The sequence below is a fragment of the Botryllus schlosseri genome, chromosome 7, assembly GCF_051294905.1.
Source record: "Botryllus schlosseri isolate E-star chromosome 7, Bs_hap1, whole genome shotgun sequence".
Taxonomy (NCBI): Eukaryota; Metazoa; Chordata; class Ascidiacea; order Stolidobranchia; family Styelidae; genus Botryllus; species Botryllus schlosseri.
In genome coordinates, this window is record NC_137242.1 from 6905573 (window position 1) to 6931072 (window position 25500).

At 40.9% G+C, this 25500-nt stretch overlaps 2 protein-coding genes across 3 annotated transcripts; one reads left to right on the forward strand and one right to left on the reverse strand.

The window, feature by feature from the left end:
• Positions 1–5460: 5460 nt before the first annotated feature.
• Positions 5461–13897, forward strand: LOC145443858 (hemocyanin 2-c chain-like). The gene is made up of 9 exons (XM_080321820.1): positions 5461–5712; positions 7976–8092; positions 8159–8317; positions 9941–10047; positions 10108–10243; positions 10387–10564; positions 11876–12008; positions 12489–12701; positions 13356–13897. Exons 1-9 carry the CDS (start codon positions 5475–5477, stop codon positions 13737–13739), a joined length of 1665 nt encoding a protein of 554 aa, XP_080177946.1. The 5' UTR covers positions 5461–5474; the 3' UTR covers positions 13740–13897.
• A 1215-nt stretch (positions 13898–15112) lies between these two features.
• On the reverse strand, positions 15113–25431 carry LOC145443873 (uncharacterized). 2 transcript variants are annotated; one of them, XM_080321838.1, is made up of 4 exons: positions 25296–25431; positions 20235–20411; positions 18527–18880; positions 15113–15958 (listed from the first exon to the last, which is right to left on the reverse strand). In XM_080321838.1, the coding sequence occupies exons 2-4, from the start codon at positions 20297–20299 to the stop codon at positions 15757–15759; spliced, it is 621 nt and encodes a 206-aa protein (XP_080177964.1). In that variant the 5' UTR covers positions 20300–20411; positions 25296–25431; the 3' UTR covers positions 15113–15756. The 2 variants fall into 2 exon arrangements, with proteins under 2 accessions (XP_080177964.1, XP_080177963.1); XM_080321837.1 differs by lacking the exon at positions 25296–25431 and adding an exon at positions 24830–25241.
• Positions 25432–25500: the final 69 nt, after the last annotated feature.

Here is a 25500-nt window from a genome sequence, read left to right on the forward strand (position 1 = left end):
CAGGCGGCGGGAGTGTCTCTCCGCCTCTTCGGCTAGGTTCTGTCAAGTTTTTCTCTCGTCTTGGATCCTACAGCGCCTTACACAGAATCGTCTTTGCTCGTAAGGTCCCTCGCTAAAACTGCTGGTCGGCCCCATCGTCGTTTTTGTTCGCTGCTGTCTCTGTCATTTGCTATTGAAGCTGACTCGATTACGCTGTCTTGGGGCACACAAAATACCGGTGTGACATTTGATACCACCAAACATACAAGTCAACATAGATCAAATGTTAATTATATTTATCATCCCCACTAGCTTTATTAATTTCAGTCACATTCCTGTCGTTTTCTGGCAATCCAGAAGTCGATGGGAAGACTACTCCGAACTGTTTTCTCATCCATTATAACAAATTGGCACGTTATACCCTGGCATTTTGCGCGGCTGCAAAACAACATAAACCTACCTAGTTAGTGTCTAAAAGTCCTGAAACTAGCTAATAAGTCATAGAAGATAAGATAAAACCCAGAACTGTACTTCAAACAACCTCACTGAGACAGAAAATACGATTTGAAAACAGACCAATATCGCAAATTAACACAGGGAGCGGCTATCTAAGATAGTTGCTTGGCCCCATCGAACCACAAGTCACGTGACTTTCGAGCCCAATGCCAAAAATAAAACGGCGTGCCAAATAGTGTATTTCGTTCATGGTGTTGTGTTAACAGCAGGGTTGTAATGACTCGAGTCATGACTCGACTCGAGTCAGACTCGAGTCACGATTTTCAGATGACTCGACTCGACTCGAGTCATTTTCTCAAAATACGGAAATGACTCGACTCGACTCGAGTCAATCTGTGTATTGACTCGACTTGGACTCGAGTCATTGCGCATGACTCGAAGCAAGTCATTGACTCGAGATTCAGACGGCCGAAACCGACATTTCATTGTAATTTCGAAGCCAACACACTATTGGGATTTCGTTTTCTGGTACTGGTGCTTGAAAATGCGACCAGAAACTGCTAAAAGTGAGGAAAATTGGTATATTATAAATGCGAACCATTCAATATCACCAAACAGAGTTAAAAAAGTGGGTTTAGGAAGACTTTAACTGGAAACTGAGCAGTCAACACAATGACTTGGACTCGGTCTCGAGTCATAATACCATGACTCGGACTCGATCCTCTGTTCGCTGACTTGGACTCGGACTTGACTCGGTGGGAATTGAAAATGACTCGACTTGACTCGAGTCAAAAATATAAAAGTGAGATTGACTTGTGACTCGGAGCCTTGTGACTTGGTTACAACCCTGGTTAACAGGACCGCGTTACAAGCGAGAAGAGCGTTTGTGAAAGGCAGGTTTCTTAATCTGGGTCCAGCCCACCCATTAGGGGTGAAAGCATGGTGTCATAAATGGTGTGGGCACAGCGAGATTGAACGGCTGACTGCATTTGGTTTACGTCATACTTTCCATTTGTCCAAAGGCAATTTTACGACCATTTTTGACCGGCTTGTCGAGCGCTAAATTTGATAAAACGGGTATCAATGAGAAGCTGCCGCAGTACTGATTATTAAAATATAAATTATATTCTGCTCATGGAACTGGAACCCCCAAAATCAACCACGATTTTTGCATTGTGATCGAGTTGAACATTGTGACGCAACAAACTGTCTGGCTATTTCTGAGCTGAATAGTCTCGTTTTGCCAGACAGTCTTGTTGCGTCAATGTTCTTAAATAAGCTAACCTTCCCAGGACTCTTCCATGCGAGTTTGTAATATTAAAGCCACCTGAAGTGAATATATCAGTAGACTGAAGGAGAAATGATAGTCGGGCTACTAAATAGAATGTGTTGAGAGACAACACAGGAAACTCCTGGAAAAGGATCGGGAAGACAAATCTTTCCGCGACGAGATCGATGGCACTGGCGAAGTGATCTCTTTTCATGATGCATGGAAGCCGGTTCGGCCCTCCAAAGATGTTGAAGCTCTGAAAACCTTTTGTGGATGACTGGCAACATTCTTTCCCTCAACGGCTACTGTTGAAGCAGATATTTCCCAGATTCTCTGGGCGAGAAATGAATTTAGGAGAAACTTAGCTGACCTGAGTTTGGAAGCACTGTTACAGTGCAAACGATTTAAGTCTATTCAACAGCTGTAACAATCAGCTGTTGAGCGTGTTTGTTAGGCTTTTCTTTATTATTATTTTTTGCTTCATGGCACCGATTCCGATGAATACTGCACATTTTGTGGTTTCGTTTGATATCATTAACCTATGAAATCGTTAGGTTTTTTCTTCTTCCTATTGTTTGGTGGCACTGATTATAAGTGGATGCTGCACATTGTGTGGTGTCTTTTGACAAACTAGCCCAAATAAAGCGTTTTTGTGAATAATTCGAGGCTGAAACTATCTATTTAGAGGACGATGCCAAAACTGCCAAAAATAAAAATCGAAAAATGCCAAAAATAAGTTCTTTTTGGCAGTTTTGGCATATGCCAAAAATAACACGGCCTGGCTATCGCGCTTGACAGGGGGTTGTAAGCAAATGGCTTGAAGGCCACAATTTCACGGTGAAATTGACATTGGAGAATATAATATCAAAGTAAATATTTGAATGCAAATGAGAATGATATCATCATCTCGTCACCTATGGAACACAGTTAACGTTACCACAGATACACCGGCTTTTGCGTGAAATCCGCAATGCGTTGTAGGCTAAAGTGTCAGATCAGAGCACATCTCTACCATATTCGACCTTGATAACGAAATTACTGCCCTAATCATTGAGTGTCAACCTTGAGACTTGGCACAGCGTTCGATACTAAAATCAAAACACACCGTGCAAAAGCTCATGACAGATCTAGGTAAGGAGCATCGTTAAAATCAATAGAGACCAATACCGGCTTTGCGTAAAATCTGTTAGCGATAAAAGACGAGTCAGCTCTCACTCGACTTAGGAAACGAAATTACCACTAACATAGTTCAGTGACAAACTTAAAACTTGGTACAGCGTTCGATACTAACATTAAGACTTACCGTGCCAAATGTCATAACCGATCTCAGTATTGAACATCGTCAAAATCAATGGAGCAATGTTAAATACCACCATCACGACATGACATACCAAATTTCAAGAATTATCATAGTGTGAAACACCATCAAAATCGACCTATACCAGCAAACGTCGACTAAACGCATACACCTTAGGGGCACAGACCTATTGAGCCCCGGTTGCTCGGTAATTTTATTAATAGGAGAGAGTAAATCACCGTTTCTTTATTGTGCGCGGCTTTGAGAGAATAGACAGTGAACGCTTGTTATGAGCGCTACCGGGGCATGCCCCGGCTAGGCATTCGCAAAGCGAAAACACAGAAGAGAATTCGATTTGCGCAGAGACTTCGCTATATATGGGCATTTACAAGCGAAAGGACAAGAAGAATACGATTTTCGCTGTGATTTCGGTATATATAGATTGTTGTGCGTCTATAAATGGTAAAGAATTGTTATTGGACAGAATTTTAGGTGGGGCAATGCCCCAGTTGCCCTATAGGACGTGCCGCCACTGATAAACCGTCCCCCATCACGTTGTTCGCTTTTGCCAGGAAATTATTGAGTAGCCAGCCAGCGCGAAAATTTTCGATATTTCATGATAAAATCGGTCAATATGATCGGGAATCGCATATACATTGCTATAAATTTCTTGTCCTCTATACTCACGTAATCAGATTTACCGGTAGAGCTGAGTGAGGTGTATTTGAAACTGTAGGTAGAGCCAGTAAATAATAATTAAACATCTTCGGGCGGGCGGACCCGTCGGTATGACTTCGTTACATGATGTTATTTCGTGACCTCCTGTCTGCTTAGAATCGCCCAAGCGTGGTAAACTAAAAGATCACACGATTTCAAATTGGTATTTCTTCACTGGCATATAATTTTGTCCTACGAATGGTATTTGTCTTGTGAGGTAAAGATTGCCAAGACAGGGACATTCGGCGCCAGTCATTTAGACGCCTATGGACAGTTGAAGCTATGTGTATTTTTAATATACAACGAAGTTTTCGGACAAAAGAAGGACAGCCCTTTCTGGCCAAGGTTTTCTCGATGCCGATCGTTCTGACACACTTCTTGGAGTCACATGTTACATGGTCTAAAACTTTATACGTCTTGGTTCGTCGGGGCGTGGTAATGGCCAACGCCGATATGCCCATTTCTATAAGTCTTGCGTATATTTTCTTAGGGGAAGAGTACCCAATAATAATCAAGATATTTAGCAATAGTTAGCAATAGCAGTAGTTCAAACCCCTTGATTGGTCATGGATAATCCGCGATTTATCAACGAAAAACTCACATAACTCCGCTTCTACTGGTCGGAATTGACTCAAATTTGTTTTGCAACGTCTCTGAAGAAAGCTCAACAATTTCATGGGGTTGGCAGAAAAATTTGAATTTTTTTTTTAATTTTCCATAATAAATTAAAAATTTTAATTGGATCTGCGGAGTCCTATACTTGTTAGAATTGAATCAAATTTGGTGTGCAGCGTTTTTTAGGGTAACCTGACAATTTAATCAGTGACTGGCTGGAATCGAAAAAAAATGTTATTTTTGAACAGCCCTACTGTGCAGTGTGCACTGTGCAGAGACATATGACTTAGTCGAGTCGATATACAAATTGACTCGAGTCAAGTTATAAGTCAACGAATAATTGAGAGTCGGATTTGAGTCGAGTCATAACTCGAGCCATTACAACCCTGCTAACCATCTCCGCAACCATTTATGCAATGTCAATAGTAAAGGGCTGTATAAGTGTATATACAGTATATAGGCGCCACCTACTTGGCACGTCTGGTTTCAGCGAACAAACTCGGAAAAGCCTGAGAATATCTGTATCCAAGCTCGGCAATTTCGCGTTCTCCAAACGGTGAAAGCTTTGCACCAAGGTCCTAGCGAAACCAGTTTTGCCATTCTCTTATTTTCTAGTCTAACAAAAGGAGAAAGATCACATAAAATTTTGCGACGTGGGAATAATCGATCCCGAATAGGAGTTAATCCAAATCGTCAGTGCTAGTTTGAATATCAATGAAGTTAAGGTAGCTATTATTACTATTCGTACCATTGTGATTTAAGCAGCCTATATCTGCGTTATGTAAAAATCAAGAGATTCCGATAAATTCGGACACTTTGGTTCAGCTCACTTTTGGCCGAATTAAGTGGAGAAGTGGCTTTGTCCAAGTTGAGTGTGAAAAAACACAACGCATTCAAACGGTACTGTTGCACAATAAAATAACTGCGGTACGGTAGCGTAATCAATTAATTGAATCTGAGTAACAGTGCCGTATTTTAAATGTGTTGTGTGCCTTTACGCACGACCAATGTGCAGATTGTGCACGTATATATCGAAAATTATTCTTCCTTCCTGTTTCCTCGGATATTGACAAATTCTACTCCGGATCACGAGTCAGTTTTCCATATCGTAACATATGGTCCGGGATTCCGCGGATTTTCATGCAACATTGTCATTTTTTCAGCAAAAGTCGTTGCGGCGAGATGAAGTTGGTAGGTTACTGCGCGACCAGCTCTGCCTTGTTAACGCTACTATTGGTGCAATTTTGTGATGCGAATCGCCATCATGGTTCTCTTATATCAGCGGAATTACGTGGACTGGAGGATTTACTATACTCAATGAAGACTGTCTACCGAAAGTTTCTTTACTCGGTACACAAAGAGAAATGTAACTGGAAAAGTAAATGCAGACTTTGCTGTTATAATATTTTTGGTGCGGGAAAGACATACCTATACTCGCTGCCACACATCACGTCTACTTTCACTTTAAGGATTTTGTTCCATCCAGCGTCCACATTGACTTAACATAGGGTTACCACTCGTACTCCTTTAGGAGTATTTGTCTTCATTTTTCCTGAAACTGAAAATGTCCTCCAAGGACGCCCAAATGTCCTTCTTTTTGGCCATAGCTCTGACAGCCAGGCTATTGTACAGTGACACGATATAAATGATGCGGAATGTGGATTGCGATAGCAGTGACGGCCAGGTTGACTAAAAAAGGTCAAACATAACAGATTTTATGTTAGAGCGGGTATTTCGTGAGTCTAGTTCAAAAATTACCTTTTTTTAGTCAACACAATAGTAGGCTTATATTCCACGTAGAAATGCTCAAATTACCCGCTTTTTCGTACATTATTGTAACTTTGGTAACTTGTATAATGTGTCCTCTTTTCCGTATCTCAAAATATGTTAGCCCTAACTTAACACGGTTTCTAAAGCAAGTGGCATATTGCCTAAAAATTTGTATTGTGTCTGTTAAGTCCTTTTATATTGTATAAATAGTTTGACCAGTTACAAAGTTATAGATGCCGGAAGTCATAGACCCTACCACGATAACGAAATATAGCTTCCAAATCCAAGTTATTTGTGGCATCGTTAGTGATTCCAAATCTACATTCAACCGAGTTCTGTTTTCTTTCTGCTTATTTGAAGTTTATTTGGAACGATTAGGAAGTCACATGTTCGGCTTGTCACAAATCATAAATTTACATCACTTATACTTTCGCATTCGATAGAATAGTATCAATGACCAGAGGTGGTCATAGTAGTCAAGAAAGCTACTCAAGTAGAAGTAGAAGAAGCGACGAAAAAATCTACCCAAGTATGAGTAGAAGTACGTCTTCCATAAGCAACCTAAAACTACTTGAAGTAGAAAAAGAATTGATTGACTTTAAAAGTACTCAAGTAAGTAAGTAGTTGTGAAAACGATCCTAATTCGTTCACATGGATCGTAAAAAGGTACAAATTGAGCTATGCGAAAGGTGACGAGCTTGATTCATATTGATGCATACCAACAGGTATTCAATTTTCAATAGCATAAGCATTCATCAACATCATGATAGTATTAATATGGAAATGCGATACTAATCCTCTGTTTTCTCGAATAGCACGTTTTGGAAAACACCATGGTACGGCGCAATCCCCCATATTATAAGACCCGTAGTTTAGTCGAAGAGCAATACGAAGAAGTTGCATAGGATACGGTGTAAACACTTTGCGCGATTAGTAAACGTTAATAAAACCGTAAAAATGCCGTAAAAATGCCATATTGTGTAGCTTCATTTCCGGAAATTAAAGGTATTACTACACTTACTTTTATATTTCAACATGTATGTTATCTAGAAAAAGAACTGATATTAATTATAACTGATACTGATAATAATTATATATGATACTCGGAATTAAAAGTGAAATATAAATACTAATTCTAAAAGTGGAGAATGTATTTCATGCCTTTAGCCTAGAATGTTTCAAAGGTGGTGTTCTAAAACAGCTATAAAACTAAAAAAAGTCAGACTCCACGTTTCCAGATTAGGACTCGCCATGGACATGCTAGATTACGATATGACAAGTAAATGCTAGATTGTGAAACATCAGTTTCAAACATTACTTCATATGGGCGAAGGGCGACAAAGTGCTGTAAACGGAACACGCCAACGCACGACCTAAATTATATCCACGGATACTTTCGTGAAATCATACTGATGGTCACTACGTATCCACTGCGCGCGAAGCGCGACGAAAATTCTGGGCTTTTCTCAACTTTTGTGAAAATTAAATGTTTATACTCCGTGAAAACATCCCCGAAATTTCTCAGGCTATCTTCTTGATTGGAAGACTGAACTACTTCTACTTGACAAACTGAAAATAACGAAAATTAAGTAAGTAGATCACAAAATATTACGAAGTAGAAGTAGCGAAAAATCGGGTCTACTTGAGTAAGTACCAGAAGTAGAGTAAAACTACTTGAGTACTTCGAAAAAGTAGAAGTACTACGTTACTGATCACCCCTGTCAATGACTAATTTGGTCACCTCTGCTGACATACGCAACTCTGTAGATACCCAGTAGGGTGCTACTACAAAGTAATCGAAAATCAGCCTTGTTGAAAAATATTTTTGCAAGCCGTTTTCAATCCTGACTCGTGCAATTGCTCCTCTATAGACAAACATGCCTGCGACGTAAAATGCGACCAAGGGATAATTCGTTACCACGACGACTGTTGCGTGTGCATTTGCAAGAAAAATTACGCGCTTCTTAATCAAACTCGGTGTATTAGAGGTACGAATAGATATCTCGCGAGCTAATCACTCTGCCGAGCATGCTACACTACCATGAATTCCGCAGCGAAATGGACGACCTGGGCGTCGTGGAGTAACTGTATCAAGTCTGGTTGGGGAGGTTTACAAACTAGAGAACGTAAATGCAAGGCATCCGGCACGATTGCGGCTGGAGCGTGCGTTGGGCGCGGAAGCATGTCACGAACGTGTTCAGAAGTGAAGAAAAGTAAGTCAAGAAGTTGGTCGTCGCAATGTAGTCGCCTTCCTGAAAATTGAATGCATATGGGCTTATCGATGTGGTGCAAGGACCCACCAATGATTCACGTGGTATACGAAAAAAGTGTGATTTATTCACCTCCAAAGGGCCTGAAAGGATGATACTCTGAAGCAAAACCTAACTCAGAATTATATCGCAGTCGTAAACCCTACGTCCCTAGGTGCATACTGCATACCTTCTTACGATCCTATACGCGCATGCATAATTTGGATTAATATGTTGTACTCGATTTATATAGCGGTACAAGACTGAGGTAGGTTCTGGCTTCGCTTGCAATGGGTGTATGTATACTCACACCCGTATATTAGGGTGGTACACATGCTGAAATACGCACTCCCTTCGTTAAGATTACAATTACTCCCTTGCATGTTTCAATTACATTACAATTATTCCATGCTAAAAATTACTGTTAAACATGTAATTGAATAATCATAAATTCAACTTCCGTAGAAAGGTGTTCTTTGACAGCTGTAGCGGCGTAATTCGCAACAATCACAAACTATTCAGTTTCATTCCTGGTACGCATATTACCTTTTGATTAAAAAAACTCGAACTTTTTCGAACTATTCTTAATCATGAGTACTGAAAAATATAAACACAGAAAATTTTTATATGCGGTTGTTAACAACCAAAAGTTTGAACGACTGGAAACAACTAACAACGAATAGACTACAAGACGGGCTATGAAATGTAATAAAACGAATATACAAAGCTGAGTAAGGCAGAAGAAATGTAATTGGTAAGGAGTCAGCGAAAAGGATGATAGCCATACGTTGTGTAATATTAGAATAAATGCAAAAGGAGAGAAGCTCCAGATAACTACAAATGACAAAATTTTGATTCGCATTCGCATTTTCACTTGCTCAAAAACTGTTAGATTGCGTTTGATGAACATTAGGGTGCGAAAAGTATCTGGACCCAGCAAATTTCACAGTCCGTCACGGTGAATAGGCTTACTGGTTGTTGTTTTTTATCGTAAAACGAAAGTACTCAAGGATCTCCTACCTATACTCTCAAGTGGTTATTATTTTCGATAACTTCCACTTCTACTACAAAACTTTTTTTGATAAAACTACTTACCTGTTACATTTTATATTTTGGAAAGTGAAAAGTAGTATTGTGATAGGTTTCCTCGTGAAATGTCCATTATAATTACTGCTCCAATATATTTTCGTAGATTGTACCTAGTCATTTTGCGTTGGTAGCAAAGATGCACCAAGGTATTTCGAAAGATAATACCACCGATTAATTGCTATATCATGCGAATCCTCGACCAAATGTACCTTTCGAAACTACTGACTTGCTAAGGACGTTTCATACCTTTCATTTCTACGTCAAAGCGAAGCCGTGTTAACAAATCTTGGAAATCATTACTGCTATATATAATTTATAGCGTTCTCCTACTTATTGAGTAGCAACGCTGACTACTTTGACCATCTCGGATTATAACGCATGCAAATTATATTATGCTCTGGCTGGCGTAAGAAATGCCCCAGTCTTGAGAATGATATTCTCTTATAGTCAGTAGAAACGATCGATATAAAAATATCCAATCATGCATTTCTTGAAAAGGTTTTCGAATTCGGAAAAATCTAAAAGAGCTTACTGATTACGAAATTCACGACCTCATCCAAGCCATGACAAAGTTTAAGAGAGATACCTCAAAAAATGGATACCGGGTAAGAATCAAAGGTTTATATGTTGTATTAGGTTACTATCTACATCACCTTACTATTCAGAATATCATATCTTGGCATGGGTGGCCAGGTCGGTGTCCTTGGTATCACAAAAGACACAAAGACAACCATTGCAGTTGGCATCATCATCCCCTATTTCTTCCGTGGCATAGACTTATTACGGTTCAACTTGAAGATGGCAAGTTACTGTTTTTTGAAAATATTTCACATTATTCCAGTTAGCTTACATGCCTCATCTTCGTGGATAACTATAGCGTTATATCGTTTGGACGCATCATGGTGTTCAATTGTTCATTGTTTAAAGTTAATTGTTTTTGTTAGGCCTCTCTCGCTTTATGCACAACAAGACTCTGGGAATACCGTTTTGGGACTGGACTGAAAAAGCGGAGGATATTCCTGGTTTGTTGAGAGATCAGCCAATATATGACCCGGTGTTGAAGAAATCAGTTCACAATCCATTTCACAGTACATATATTAGACAACTGCATGGACATCATTTGTGAGTACACTAGAAAAGCTTTTTACTTTTACCGATTCAGTTATTAACTACATGCTCTGCAAGAATTCTCTCGTAGATAATAGATATACACTTCCGATTTGACTAGGACCAGTATCAGATTCATTTCCTGCTGTATGGCATAGGCCGGGTACATGGTTGTGTGACAGTGCTTCTCTTGGATAGGCTACAGATGGGGAATCAATATCGGCCTGCAACACTTTAAAGCAGGAAATTCTGAGTTTGGTCAAAACCGGTGGTTAATTGACGACTATATGCGTCACTCACGCCCATCCATATTACAGTTTAGGCTTTATGACTGTTTCTGAGCGGCATCAAATTCTTGTGATACCGGTTTCCAGGCGCAGAAGCCTGTCTAATCGGATATATTCCAAACGCAAATCGTTATAATACTAATATCAATCAATAAATCGTCATATTCTATTTTCATCTGAACAAGACTCACACAATGCGATAAGACACAATGCGATGTAATGGGCAGATAATAGGAGGATGCCGAACGACCAGTTGCGGTCTCTTAAACTGGATCCACCTCGGCCTAGTGCCGAATGTCGCATTTCCTTTTTCGATGTTCGTCTCTATTCCGCGGCTCTTTTTTGCTCTTCATTCTTCGTGAGTGCGCTCTTTCCTCGAGTCTTTTTTGGGGCTTTTTTGTCGCCGTAAGAACAGTGCCGGCCAACGCCCAACTCATATTCTGAACAAATGTATACGATCCAAAAGTGGCGAGTCAGGGAGTTGGTTTTACAAGGGTCAAGGGAAAATACCCTATAGAAAAGTGGTCGACAGACACTTTATATAACCGCTAGTGAGACAATATAGTACGAAGTTGACTACTTATAATGATTCAAGTTTGACTACAAATAATTTACGAAGAAAATAATAAACGACAATCTTCAGCAATGATCGACTTATTATGCAATATATATGGTATGTTTTCAGTCCGTTCGGTTTATAATGCTTTGTGATAATTGGAATATATCAACATTAATCTTACAAAAGAATCCAAGCAACATCAACTTCCATTGAATCCGTTCAAATTGCACATTATCATAATTTCAAAATATTACATATTTGTCCTTGGTAATCAATAAACGGTCAGTCGGTCATCGAAGCATGTAAATGATATCGTGGACGTTAATTCGACATAATTGGGTCTTCTCTGAATTAGTCAGCCTAGGCTAGATGTGAACCTTCTATGATCCTATTCCTTTCTAATTTTTCATTCCAAGTGCAAGCCTAAAAGGTTGCCCGGTTAGAGCCAGTATAACTTTCTAATCATTTTCCTGGTTATAGATACACTCAGCGTCATCCTTGGTATCAGGGACTGTTGATGCAGAAATATATTTTGAAAGGAACGGTACGGGCATTACTAAGTCACAATCATTACGATTTCGCAGAGCAACTCTCTCGAAATCCTCACGATCAAGTAAGTTCAATTACTTGACGTAAGCTATAATGTAATGGTGAGGTTTGTTTCATAATTAGACTTGAATCCCCAAGCAATATATGCGTCGCAGGTGTTTTGAATTTGATATTCGATTCAACTCGACTCATATTGTACGTTAGCGACTTAGGCCCCGACTTCTGACTGGATAGCAATTAAGTATAATAATACAGTAGGCCTATAATATTGTACAGCGTAGCGCCGTATGGTAAATTATAGCTCGTATATTGAGAGTCACAGTCAGGGTTGCAGTTTAAACTAACAATCGGAGTAGCTATTTCAAATCTGGCTGAGTCGTGAAATTCACTTTTGCAAGCAGTGTTGGAGTATAATTATGAGTCCAAATCCGAAAGAAGATGAAGTCGTGGGTCGGAGTCATTTGGAATCTTGGCGAAGTAGGACGTGGAGGCGCGTAGATATTTCGGCAAAGCCACTTCCCTAGTTCGCACATATCCCATTCAGATACACGATTGCTTCTGCTGGAGCTACGAAACATATTACGGGATACTTCGCTGCAGCTACGGCATGCCTACCGTTGATTATGCAGCGTTCGATCCGGCATTCCTACTTCATCATAGCGCGATCGATCGGTTATTTGTGATGAGAAGACTACTGGAAGAAGAAAATGGAATGTCCGATTGGACTTCGAGCCGTATTGCTGGACAGTATGCAAAGGTAAAGATTTGGCAAAACAGCATTCGATGTACATCAGGGGTAAAATTCGATTGTACTTAACCAAAATGATATATGCATCCGTAACACGACACTTTAGTAAAGTGGTCGGGAACCTTTTTTGTCCGAAGAGCCATATTGTCCCAATTTTTTCATCTCAACTCCCAAAGAGCCATACATGTCAATGGTAACATGGTAGCACCGAACTCACTACATGGGATTCCTCCTGTTACATTTTACTTAACATAATACGAAGTGAAACATTGAGTAGTGACGAGAGTAAAAATATCAAGAAGTGTAAGTAGTTCAAGTGGAAAAATCCTACTTGAGTACTCGGAGAAAGCAGTAATGCTCTGTTACTGACCACCTATGGCAGTAAGACCCAGCTACGTTGCCATCACTTTATCGCACGTATCCGTGAACGTAGGCCTATGTGAAGACACTCTTGGTGGTAGGCTTACAGAACTTCAATATACAAAAATAATATGGCTCATATTTTATGCCTGTGACATCATATTTGGTGCTACGACTGTTGATGTACAAAGTTCTTCTGAGATCTCTAGTAGTTACTGACGATTAGGCTACCCATGACCATTGTCAATCGAAATCATGAGGCCGTATTTTAATATGAATATATTATTCGATTGTATATTTCAGGGACTGCATCGTATCGGCTACATAGTGCCAAAGGATGTCACAGAGTCTTTCCGCTGGCCCATGTCTCCGTTCTGCAATAAAAGCATGAATCCTAATCCTCTCACGCTCGGAAAATATCGATGGACGGCGCACAAGTCGTACTACAACACCCAGCTGTTTGGATACAAGTACACCAACTTCAATTTGGGAGGCGGTTATTCGTGGGAGGATTTGAAGAAGGATTACAAAAGAATAGTGGTGGATTCGCGATTTTGGAACGACGAGTATTTCGACACGAAGATCGGGATGCTGTATCCTGATAATTCGAAGAATCTAAAATGGGTCATGGGCTGCACGACGAAATACTCCAACCCGCCGTTAAACACATCGATAACTTGGAAATGAACAGTTGTACACAAGCGTAGATATAGTCACTTTATTCATCAGAGAAAGCACGGGCAGATGCCAAAGATATTTTCACATCGCGACCAGCAATTCGTGGTCACATTCCTAGGTAATACTGAGTGCACGAATTAGGTAATACAGTTCAATCTACAATCAGATTGTTATGGCCTTGTGAATCTTAAGCCAAGACCACGGGGTCGGGACTAGATACGTGATACGACTAGACTGGGGGACGACATCAGGGTTGATGGAATTCGGTATCGCATAAAACAGACCTGGGCAAAGTGCGGCACGCGGGCCAAATGCGGTCCGCGGACCTATTCTAAGCGACCCACGTGTCCGTTGCTTGGAATTAAAACATAAAACCTACTTTTTAATATTGCTGCGAGGAATAAAACCATACGCTGTATAAACTGAACCGGAACGGAAATTCGTTTACTTTCCAAGCCTGTTCATCAATATGCCGCGATTACGCGGCCTACGTCCCTCGCAGCTTCGCTTGCGTAATCCAGATTCAAAATAACGCCAATGCAGCAAAGTATGTCGTAAAAATTGATGTCCGAAAGAAGTCATTCTTTCCATATAGTGTAGCTCAAACCTTCTTTGTTGCCATTGTCACATTACGCGTGACACGGTCTGTGCTTCAAATTGTCTCGTGATAGGCTACATTTCCAAATTTCGTGAAGCAAGTCAGTTAGTGCTCGTTTTTACTATGAGACATCATCATCCATAAAAGATGAACGGGTTCAGCAAAAAGAGACAACCGAAAGCTAAAATTCAAAGACGGTATGGAGCGCTAAACACAGGGCCGTAACCGCCGCTCCCCAAACCCATCCAATTGGAGCGGGCTCCAAATTATTTCGTATATTAACATAAATAATATAGTATTACTCAGGTATTTATAAAACTTTCATTCAAATTTCTCCGCGTTCGCGCAATTTATCCTATCTATCTTGGTATTAATATGGGTACCCCTTTCCAGAAAAATTTAATTTATAGAGATAAGCATTTCGGCGTCGGCCGTTGCTACTTCACGACACACCAAGACGTTGACTAACATGCGACTCTGCGAAGTGTGCTGCAAAAAAGCTCGAGGTGGCGAAACCTTGGCCAAAAGTACCGCCTCATACTGGCCGAAACCGATAAATATATATGTCGATTTCACCATGCCGCAACTGTTCGGAAGACAGCGATCAAGACAATAAGATTTGTAGTATCCCAAATACCTTTTCAATGTCCTAATATAAAAACGTGGATTAAATAGAATTCAAAATGTATCATGTTTAACATTGTTTCAAATTATGTCTGAAAATAAATAATTATTGTTTTTTTGTTAATTAACCGTCATTTTCTCATTATCTAATATCAACGCATCCACTGAGCAGCATTTAATAACAATGTAATTCACTGCTTTCAATTTAAAAACAAAATTACTACGCTAAGAATATGGCTAGACACTCTAACTCGGCTCGCCAACATATTTTCTGTCACTCATTTGGCCCGCGAAGAAAACTAATTGCCCAACCCTGGCATAAAACGATAAACAAACACTCAGAAGTAGAAGTTACGTCGAAAATTTCGGCTGAAGTACAAGTAACGATGTCCAAGTACATAAGAGTATATATTCTAGGCGCAGTTTTGCCTAAAATCGATGAAGTAGAAGTAGAAGAATGTCATAGCCACATGAGGAAGTAGTGCAACTAGGCAAAAGTGCTCCTAAGTATGACTGTTCCGAAAAGTAGAAGTACTTCGCTGCCGACCTCCTCTGTGAGGATAGTGCGATTATAGGAAAGGCTACTCGAGTATACTCCCCGAGAAAATTAAGATTGCTTCGTTACTGACAGCTTCTGGGCAGAGTGCTCCGACTGCATGAAGACGCTACAGGTTCGTTGGTGTAGTCACGAATACAACAGTCTTCAATTTCTAGCTTCGGTCCTGGGTGTTCGTGGATAGACGGCGGGAGGGTGTTTCCGCCTCCTCGGTCAGGTTCTCCTCTCGTCTTAGATCTCACAGTGCCTTACACAGAATCGTCTTTGCTGGTAAGGTCCCTCGTTAAAAACTGCTGGTCTGCCCCGTCGTCGTTCTTGGCCGCTGACTTCTTCATTCTCCACGGAAGTAAGGGGCATCCGTACTTGGCGCGGAAGTGATAGCACGCGATCAACAGCGCGAAGTACGCCAACGGAATCAGTATGACGGCGATGTGGCTCGCGGTCACATCCCTGTGTGAAGGAAGGAAGTTTATAAGCAATAAGAAGTTGTGCGATTGCTCATGTTGGCGTCTACGCTAATGTCATGTAGTCAAATGCCTTCTCGTGCAACTGTAACCTCACTGATCTAGAGTGATTGTGACATCACAAGACTTCGCCAAACACGGACAAATAGGGAGCTACAGTTTTTCCAAATAGGGTCCATCAAACACTAGGTGTCGCCGGACTTTGGGTGTTAACCGCCGTTGTTCAGAAGTTTTAATTCATCCTTTAACGAGCTCACGGTCCAAGTAGAGCACGTTGTAGCCATTATTTACAGTCGGGAAAGCAGCCTACAGGTTTCTGACAACGGTATCGCGTACGTAACAACTGCGGTTATCACCCAAAGTCTGGCGACACCTAGTGGTTTGATGGACCCTATTGGATAGAATTGAATTACTGAATTCGCAGAAACTTGGAACCTGAATTACATTTCTAATTTGAAAGAAATGCAACAAAAATCGAGTTCGGTTCATATCAAATAGGTGTTCACTCCATAAGCACGAGATTGGCAAATGTCCGTACACCGAGCTTGGTTCGTTTCGCAGTATACATTTTTCCTGCAGTATTGTCTGGAAACCCAGAAATTAGATTAAAATTTTAATTAGAGCATAGGCACAGTTCACAGATGGCATTAGAATTATAGATAACCGGCATTGACTTTTAATTATTCTACTAATTAGACAACTAGAATTATCCAGTTTTATCTAGTTGTCCGAATCTGCACTACGCATACCAACACAAAATGAAGGTTCGGATGCAAAGTGATTGCGGCCTGCTCTATTCTTAGAGGTGGTACATAGCGCCATGTCAGCTGCATGGGGGTCAAGTCAAGTAACCAAAATCAAGGTCCGAAAAGTACTCAGGTTAAACGTTTCAAAAATCAGATGTGATCGATGAGTCGCACACCTTTCGTAATTGATGGATAAATTGATGGATAATTTCTAAATTGTAAGAAGCGTCCTCGCAGAAGGACCATTGAAAGTATACAGATAGGGGGCAATTTTCCAGAGCATGTTCAGTTTACCGTCATCCAGTGGCTACGGGCCATTCCGCCCAGTTGCTATGACGATGTCACTCTAAAAAAGAGATGCAAACCTATCCCAAAATCTATGACATATATATACCAGCCGCGATGGTCGATGTAGTCATCGTTGGTACTCAATGTAAAAGTGGCAATTTCCACGTAATTAAAAAAGTACGTATCGTAAAAAACGAAAACTGTTAAGCCGCGTTGCAATGACTCGAGTCAACGCGATTTTTCGTCAACTCGACTTGCCTCGAGTCATTTTACTTAAAATGAATTTGAATGGGATGGAATTGCGCATGAATCGACCAAGCCGTATGCAGGGTTCTAATGACTCAAGTCATGACTCGACTCGAGTCAGACTCGAGCCACGATTTTCTCATTTTCTCAAAATGCGGAAATGACTCGACTCGAGTCAATCTGTGTATTGATTCGACTTGGTTTCGAGTCATTGCGCATGACTCGAACCAAGTCATATGACTGGAGACTCGGACAGCCAAGACCGACATTTCATTGTAATTTAGAAAAACAGTAAAGCAACCACCTTATTGGGATTTCGTCTATTGGTACTGGTACTGGTACTTTAAAATGCGACCAGAAACAGTTAAAAATGAGGAAATTTGTATATTATAAATGCGAATCATTCGATATCACCAAACAGAGTTATAGAAGTGGGTTTAACAAGACTTTAACTGAAAACTGAGCAGTCAACACAATGACTTGGACTCGGACTCGAACTCGAGTCATAATACCATGACTCGGACTCGAACCTCTGCTCGATTGCTTGGACTCGGACTTGACTCGTGGATGAATTGAAAGTGACTCCACGGGACTCGAGTCAATACTCTAAAAGTGAGATTGACTTGTGACTCGGAACTTTGTGACGTGGTTACAACCCTGGCCGTATGAGTCGACACATTCTACACGACTTATTCAAGTTTCGTACATCAGAACCGACAATTGAAAAATAGGCCCAGGAACTGTCTTTTATCTTTTTGATAAAACTTGTTTAGAGCGAGAAGAATGAGTATATTATTACTTCGAGATCTTCAATATCACCCCAGAGTTTCTGAGAAGTTAGCTGAACCTGCCTTGAACTCGATACTGAACTGTACACTCTATGACTTGGACTCGCACCCGAGTCTTAACACATGACTCGGACTTGACCCGTTGCTCTCTGGCTTCGACTCGGTGGTGATGAGTTGAAAATGACTCGACTTGACGGGAGCCAATACCATAAAAGTTAAATTGACTCGTGACTCGGAACCTTGTGGCTTGGTTACAACGCTGCTGTCAAGTAGAAGTATAGTCAAAAATCACAACCACATGAATTTATAGTGCCAGTAAGCAAGATCGGGATATACAATCGAGATACCCTGAACGCTGCCAGGTGGCACGCGATCAGGAGGCTAAGCTTTTGGGAACCACTGGAATGAAGAAGTGATAATTAGTAATTACCACTAATGCCTCTATTACACTGCGCTATTTACAGTCGGGCTTTTAACCGGACATACTTGCATAAAACAGGATCCGCGAAGCTGTACTCATTCCGTTTCCGCGATAACTTCCCGACCAAAAATGGCTGCAGTTCGACCGAAACGAATCGAATTTCCGCGGTCCAGTTATTCGCGTGACTCTCACGCCCGTCGGTGGCGTTCGATATTTTAGTCACGTGCATCGGAATGTTTAGACCGTTGTCGAGGTCGTCTACGCTGCATACGAACGCCCGTCTCAGCGTGATACCGCCGACTAACACGGTCGGTGCCTTGAGTTCTATTTGTTTCGGCGTGGTACACGCGGCAAATGTCATGCCTTTGCGATGTATCTTGAACGATATTTCGCGGAGGTACCATTTCCCGTAGTAGCAGCTGAAATAGGAAGCCCACACGTCCCATATACGTTATAAATATATATAGGCCTGTGGTCAAATTACTCGGCGTTAGTATTCAAGAAGTAGAAGTAGCGCCATATATTTCTACTCACTTAAAACCAGAATTACCGATTTCTTAGACATGTCAAAAGTAAGTCAAGTGGAAGTAAATATATGAAACTTCCAAAAATACCCAAGTAAGTACTTTCCAAAAGTAGATTTGGGTGAGACTTGTACAAACTACTCGTTTAGTTAGTTGACGGTCAACTAACTAACGTTTCTTGATTAGTTATAGTTATAGTTGCGGGGTTTGAAAAGTGAGTAGTTCTAGTTCTAGTCGCAGATTTTCAAAATTCAGTAGTTCTAGTTCAACATTTGAAAAAAATAGCAGTAGCCGAACAACTAGAAAGTACGTGCCGCCGTTTTGCGTGAATCGAGAAACCGGTATGTACGTAGTCTGTGTATGTATAGGGGAGGGGCGCATCTCGGCAAACTGAGGTCTTTTGCACCATGCCTGTTATAGTGTTTATTCATGGAACTATATGTCCCTAGGTGACAATATACCGGTGTTCTGTTTAATGATGTTTGTGCAGCAATTACTACCTCAGAGTCGTCACTCCTAACAGTGGCGTAGCCATAGGATGAGTTTTCGGGGTCGATTCCTAGCCTGAAACTACGTCCTTCTGAAATATCGATTATATGGCTATTTTACTAGGTCGTTCATACAATGTCACTCGCGATGGAAACATATCTCTGAACTACTTTTTAGTATACAAAATCCGAAATATAGCCACGTAGTCTTCTGCATAGAGACCCCGTGACCAACGTTTCCTCTAATTTTTGACGAGTCTGCGCCCACTCCCCAACTCACTGCGCGGCCCCTTGGACAGCAGTGCGTAAAGACTAAAAATGGGTCGTCACTTCGGATTTATTGTGCGCAGCTTAGATTTTCTGTGCGCAGAGACCGTGTCAGCGCTGCGCAATTGCGCACGTGCGCAGCTTAGAAGGAACATTGCCCGTGACACGTATGTTGTAATTGTCCATTTCTTCAATACAAGTTGGCATCTGGCAAGCTCCTGGTGTCTTTTCCTGCGCAGTTTGTTCCAACTCTCAGTATCTCTCTCCATCTCTCGTACTCGCGCGTCGTTCGTTTGATGAGAACGCTACTATTCCTCAATAGCTCCGCTCTATGCACCAATATCCAGTTTAAACATCAACTAGACCACACCACTTGAAATAAGATCAGGCTCGGAATATTATCACGTATCATGACATCATTTCGATTATGACAGCTAGCCTCGCGGGGATATTTATCGGGATAGAGAGTCGACTGTGAAATACACATCACTTACTCGCTGCAATACGTCGCCACTTTGCTTTCGTGCGCCGAATCGTCGTAGCTTCTGTTGAATGTCATCTTGACTGTGTCGCCGTTGAAATTTAGTTGAAGAACAGACTTGAAGTTCTTATTGCAGTAGCTTCCTTCGGTCGTGGGATTCGACGGTAACGCGATTTCAAACTGGGGTTCTCTGCGTACGGCAAAACAGATAATATTATCAAAAGGATGATTCAAGAAAAAGCGTGTAATGCTGGATTACGTTCGTTCGTTTGTTCGGTTTATTAGCAGTTTTTATCAGTTCGATACACCACAAAAATGCAATACAATGAAAAGATAGGAAGGTGTCGAAGCGACTTGGAGTAGTCTTAGGAATCAGACACCCAACTTGGCCTAGGCGATGTAAGTAGGAGGCATGCACATTGCACATTGAATAATAAAAGATAGTATAGAAAAAAAGCAAGCGACAAAATATGGGGTGGCATGTCATGGGAAGGCAATATCGATAGGTCAGGTCGTGGTCCGGTAATCTAGGGAACGGACTAGTATTTATTTAGTAGACATTGCTGGTATTTCGACTTGAATGTGAACATGAACATACTCGTCGACTGTGGGATGTCCGACGGGATACTGTTCCACACGTCAGGTCCGGCATATTTGATAGAGCGATGATCTTTTCGGTCGACCATATGATATTTGGACGACGTGGACGCGCGTGTTGTACTTGTGCGCTTTTGATTCCAAGGTAACGAAGTCATTGAAATATTCGGGGCAACGACCGCAGTGGATCTGATAGGTAAACTTAGCGATTTCTAGTTTCTGCATATCTTCTACGTTTAGGACACCGAACCACTTCAGCAGCGACTTGTTGGATGGACAACCAGGCCCCTTTGGGGCCCTACCTATGATACGGAGTACGTTATGTTGTATTTTTTTGCAGTGGCTCATGTGCAGTTTTCTGGCTGTCCCCCAACAGAGGATACCATATTGTAACTTCGATTGGATTTTGAAATAAAAACGTTTTCATGTTTTATAATAACTAGGGCAAGTTTTTGTTGCAGTCAAATCAGTGAAAAGTTGCATATATTTTTCACAAAAGTTGCAGTAAGAGGTTGCATTTATTTTTCCTAAGTTGCACTAAAAAGTTGCATTTATCATCAAGTTCCTTGAAATTATTAGGGTATGAGATACTCGAATCGATCCGTATACAAAGTACTGTAGCATTGTGTAGCAATGTTGGCGACTTCAACAAAATCAATAGCCTGAAAAAAATGACCCAGTGAAAATATAATTTTCGGCGGTCCAGCCTGAATGTATGTTCAATCAGGAAGGGCCTCAAATATAAACGACAGTGAAATAATCGAGCGATCTATTTACATATAGCGCCAAATATTTTCAGTAAAAAGTTAATTGCATGAAAAATCGAAAAAACTTGCAATAATTCGCATGAAAAAATGGAGAAAAGTTGAACAAATTTGCAATATAAGAATCCTCTAAACAGCTTAAAACACCATACTACATAATTTCTGAGTAGCCTATTTAGGAAGCTGCCGAAAGCTGTAAAAAAAAGTTGCAAACAATTGCCCTAGGAGAGGCGGTTGTCCCGATTCTTAGAACAGATTGAAATTTAAATCTGCGGGCAGCGATCTGATCATAGATTTACTAATTCCACTTTGGGTTCAGTTCCAGGAACACAATGCTGACAGCATCATAACAATGTTAGCTTCAAACACGCTCCTACTATGTCTAGATAAAATATAAATACCCTAATTCTTCTCATACAGAGAACGAATCTACGTAATACACGCGCGAATCGTTTTTATACGCACATCACTGAAATAAATAACACTGAAGTTGCCAATCTGAAATCACACTCGTGATCCGAATTATGTCAATCTCGTTTAGGATTTATGTGATGTTTAGCAATTGAAAACTTTCAAACTGCGTGGGCATTGAGATCGAGCTGTCGCGCCAAGAAGTAAAACATAAAAATATAGGAATAGGAAATATTTCCTTAGAACAGTGGTTCTCAAACTTTTTAAGACACGCCCCCCTTGTGATGATGAAAGATTTCGCGACCCCCCCCCCCCCTTATCGTCATATCACAAAACGTAATCAGGATGCTGGCAAAACTAACGGATAGATTGATGGCATGGAGAGGTTACGACTGTGATGAGAGATTTTTAAATACGAAATTCTGACTAAATACAGAGCAATCATTATGAATTGGGTGTAAATCGCACCATTTTTTTTCATTTGAGACCATTCAACTTCATCTCCGGATACAATCTTAATGAAAGGAGTGTATATTCACGCCCAAAAGGTATGGTGGCCTACGTGGAAACGGAATATACCTCTGAATTCTGAATTCTCGGGGCGTCGATCGAATATTTCACAGTACTTGTTAGAGTGACTGAACAGCATTTCCTCATTTGTGTGTTTCACGTTATGCATTTTTGTGTTATATATTTCAGGGTTACCATACGTCCTCTTTTAAGAGGATTTGACTTTTTTGAAAGTGTCCTCGGTGGACGCCCTTTTGTCCTCTTTTTTGAGATTTTGTCCTCTTTTTTGAAAATTTAGGTCAGTTTTAGAGCAAATTGCGAGTGATATGCAGTAAATTAGCACAGAAGTGACGCTCCGGCGGGTATTTCGGAGCGAAAACGGTGATTTTAGCTCTGAGCGAAAAGAAGGCCTTTTTTTTAGTCATCGTCCTAGCAATGCGGAGAGAAAAACGGTATTTTGAGGTCTGAGCGGAAAGAAGACCTTTGTTGTTTTTTTTAGTCAACCGATCACAATGTGGGAAAATTTCACCAGTTTTTGAGAATTCTTCTCCGGTTTTGCAAGACTCAAATTTTTAAGTGTCCTCTTTTTAGATTTCCAAAATATGGTAAGCCTAGTGTTGGCGACCCCTGGTGTAAAGGAAAGCGAATCCGCCATCTATATATTACAGTGATCCCTGCTCCCAGGTATAGAGAATGAATGAATGAACGGGTGGGTTGCCTGATTTCATGCCTTCTAGCAATAGTAGTCTACGATGAAAAATAAGCGTTGAAGATTGTCATTTATGATACCGCGAATAGGCTACCTAAATCAGGGGTCTCCAACACGCGGCCCGCGGGCCGCATGCGGCCCGCGAGGTCCTATTTTGCGGCCCGCGACCTGATTTGAACAAATTTCAGAAAAACGCTTAGTAAATCATTTTTAAACGCTGAAAATTATTTCAATTGAAACATAATGTTGTTGTTGTTCGAAGTAAGCCATTACACTGTTCCCAATATCACTATTCCTTACTAGTTGATACGGCTTCGACATGGTAATATCATTCCATGGATGAAGAATTTGCTGGTACGAATGGGCATAATATTGCCTTGACGTGCAATGGCCCACCACTGCCAAGACCGAGACGCGTGAAAAACGACTTCGGGCTCTCCAAAAGACCATGCTTTACGAGGAGATAGTTGTTTAGCAAGTAGGCCTACCGTGTCTAGCTAATCCAAATATTGATTCTTTAATCCAGGGGTGGCCAATCTGCGGTAGTAGAAGGGAAATTATGCGGCTGTCGACACTTTTGATAACAACCCTACGTTTTCTAAGATACCCCCTGCATCAGCTCTATCGGGGAATCTGATCACATTGGCCGAGAAAGGATAAATATTTTATAGTAATATGTGAAACCATACGAATATTGACGAAATTCACTAATAAACATGAAAAATTTTTCGCGCTTCGCGCGACTACAGACTGGGGTGTCCTGTGGCTATTACAACATAACTACTAACGATTTCGGTCCGCATAGTAAGCCGATGTGCATAAATTGATTAGTTCGGAGTGTACCGGCAATGGACATGGACAGTTTAACGTGGGCATTTGGCCCCAGCTAGTTTATCACGACTATAACAACCGGTATGCGGCCGCAGGCTACATGAGTAATCGAAAAGCGGCCATGAAGAGCAAAAATGTGGGCCACCCCTGTTTTAGCGGCTACAGAGTGTCAGGTATCGTGTACAGCTCATAGTTCAAAATATAACGAAATTGGAAATTGATGATCATGATACTTTTGTTGTATTTGTGTTTGTTCAATAAAATATTATTTCTTTTGTGGTGACTATAACCGTCGCCCATGTTAGAGAGCACAGCATTGTAATAACGAAGAGTTATCAGATGTGGTTGCTGAACTGCTTTGCCTACTTTTATATCGATATTGATGTCCTGCGGCCCGCGGCATCTCGGCATTCGGAAAAGTGGCCCGCGACCCATTTTGAGTTGGCGACCCCTGACCTAAATGGTAAAAAGTGGCTCAACGCTGTTCAGAACAAGTTCAAAATCATGCATGCATTTCAGACCAAAGACCCGATCCATTCGACATCCTCCTGTCTATCCGTTACATCGTATTGTACATGGTATGTCTTGAGCGGATAGAAATAACAGAATCACGGGGATTATGATTATATGCCTATCGATGCGTAGTTAGGATTATGACAAGACGAGAAATAAGTTTCTGTCAAAAACCTATCGTTATACCTACACAATTACACATTGCAATTGCAATCATGCAATGTTCCACCTCACACAAGTCATACATATAAAATATGGAATCCATATACTAACTTATTATTCCGTATATGTATAGCAGCTTGCATTTGTGCCAGAATGCACACTTTTTGCACGTTTGTATTCTCAAAGTCGTAGTCCTTCACACAGAGCGGCCCGGTACCTCCCCCTAGTCCTTTATGCATCGGGCTACTTCTTATTTTGCATTTTCTATTTGCAACTGCCACGTTTATCCATACCATAATAGTCCATAACCATAACCATTGATTCCACGGACGTAACATCATCAAGCTGATCAATAGGTAACGCAAGCGACAGTTCGATGGAGGTTATTGTCATCGCATGAATATTATGTAATTCATAAAACCGCTACAAAATTTCATTAAGCATGATCAATGCAAGAGGTAGACAAATACTATCATAACTGGATAATATTTCCTGGAGTATAGTAGCCTATCTCTGTGTTTTCTCTGAACTCGTTACAACTTTCTATCACGATCTCGTGCGAAATACTATTCTTTACCATTGATATGCAGTCACATAAATCGCATCTGGCTCTGGCATTCGCGAAGAATAGGAAATAATGCTGCGTTGTAGAAGTACACGAATACGCAGCGGGCCTTCAAGCATCCGTTCAGAGATCTAAAGTATGCTCATATTGTTCATGACACGTACCGACAACCAGCGATTTTCAGCATCGTTAACCATAACCAACCATCGTATCTAGA

Bases quoted from the DNA above. Each gene is read 5' to 3' on its own strand.
- LOC145443858 (XM_080321820.1), top strand. From the start codon at position 5,475: ATGCAACATTGTCATTTTTTCAGCAAAAGTCGTTGCGGCGAGATGAAG. The intron at 8,093-8,158 runs GTACGAATAGAT...TGAATTCCGCAG, and splicing joins TCAAACTCGGTGTATTAGAG to CGAAATGGACGACCTGGGCG. The intron at 12,702-13,355 runs GTAAAGATTTGG...TGTATATTTCAG, and splicing joins TTGCTGGACAGTATGCAAAG to GGACTGCATCGTATCGGCTA.
- LOC145443873 (XM_080321837.1), bottom strand. From the start codon at position 25,059: ATGATGTTACGTCCGTGGAATCAATGGTTATGGTTATGGACTATTATG. The intron at 18,881-20,234 runs GTAAGTGATGTG...TTCCTATTTCAG, and splicing joins GTGGCGACGTATTGCAGCGA to CTGCTACTACGGGAAATGGT. The intron at 15,959-18,526 runs GTATGTCCGGTT...TCCTTCACACAG, and splicing joins GCGGATCCTGTTTTATGCAA to GGATGTGACCGCGAGCCACA.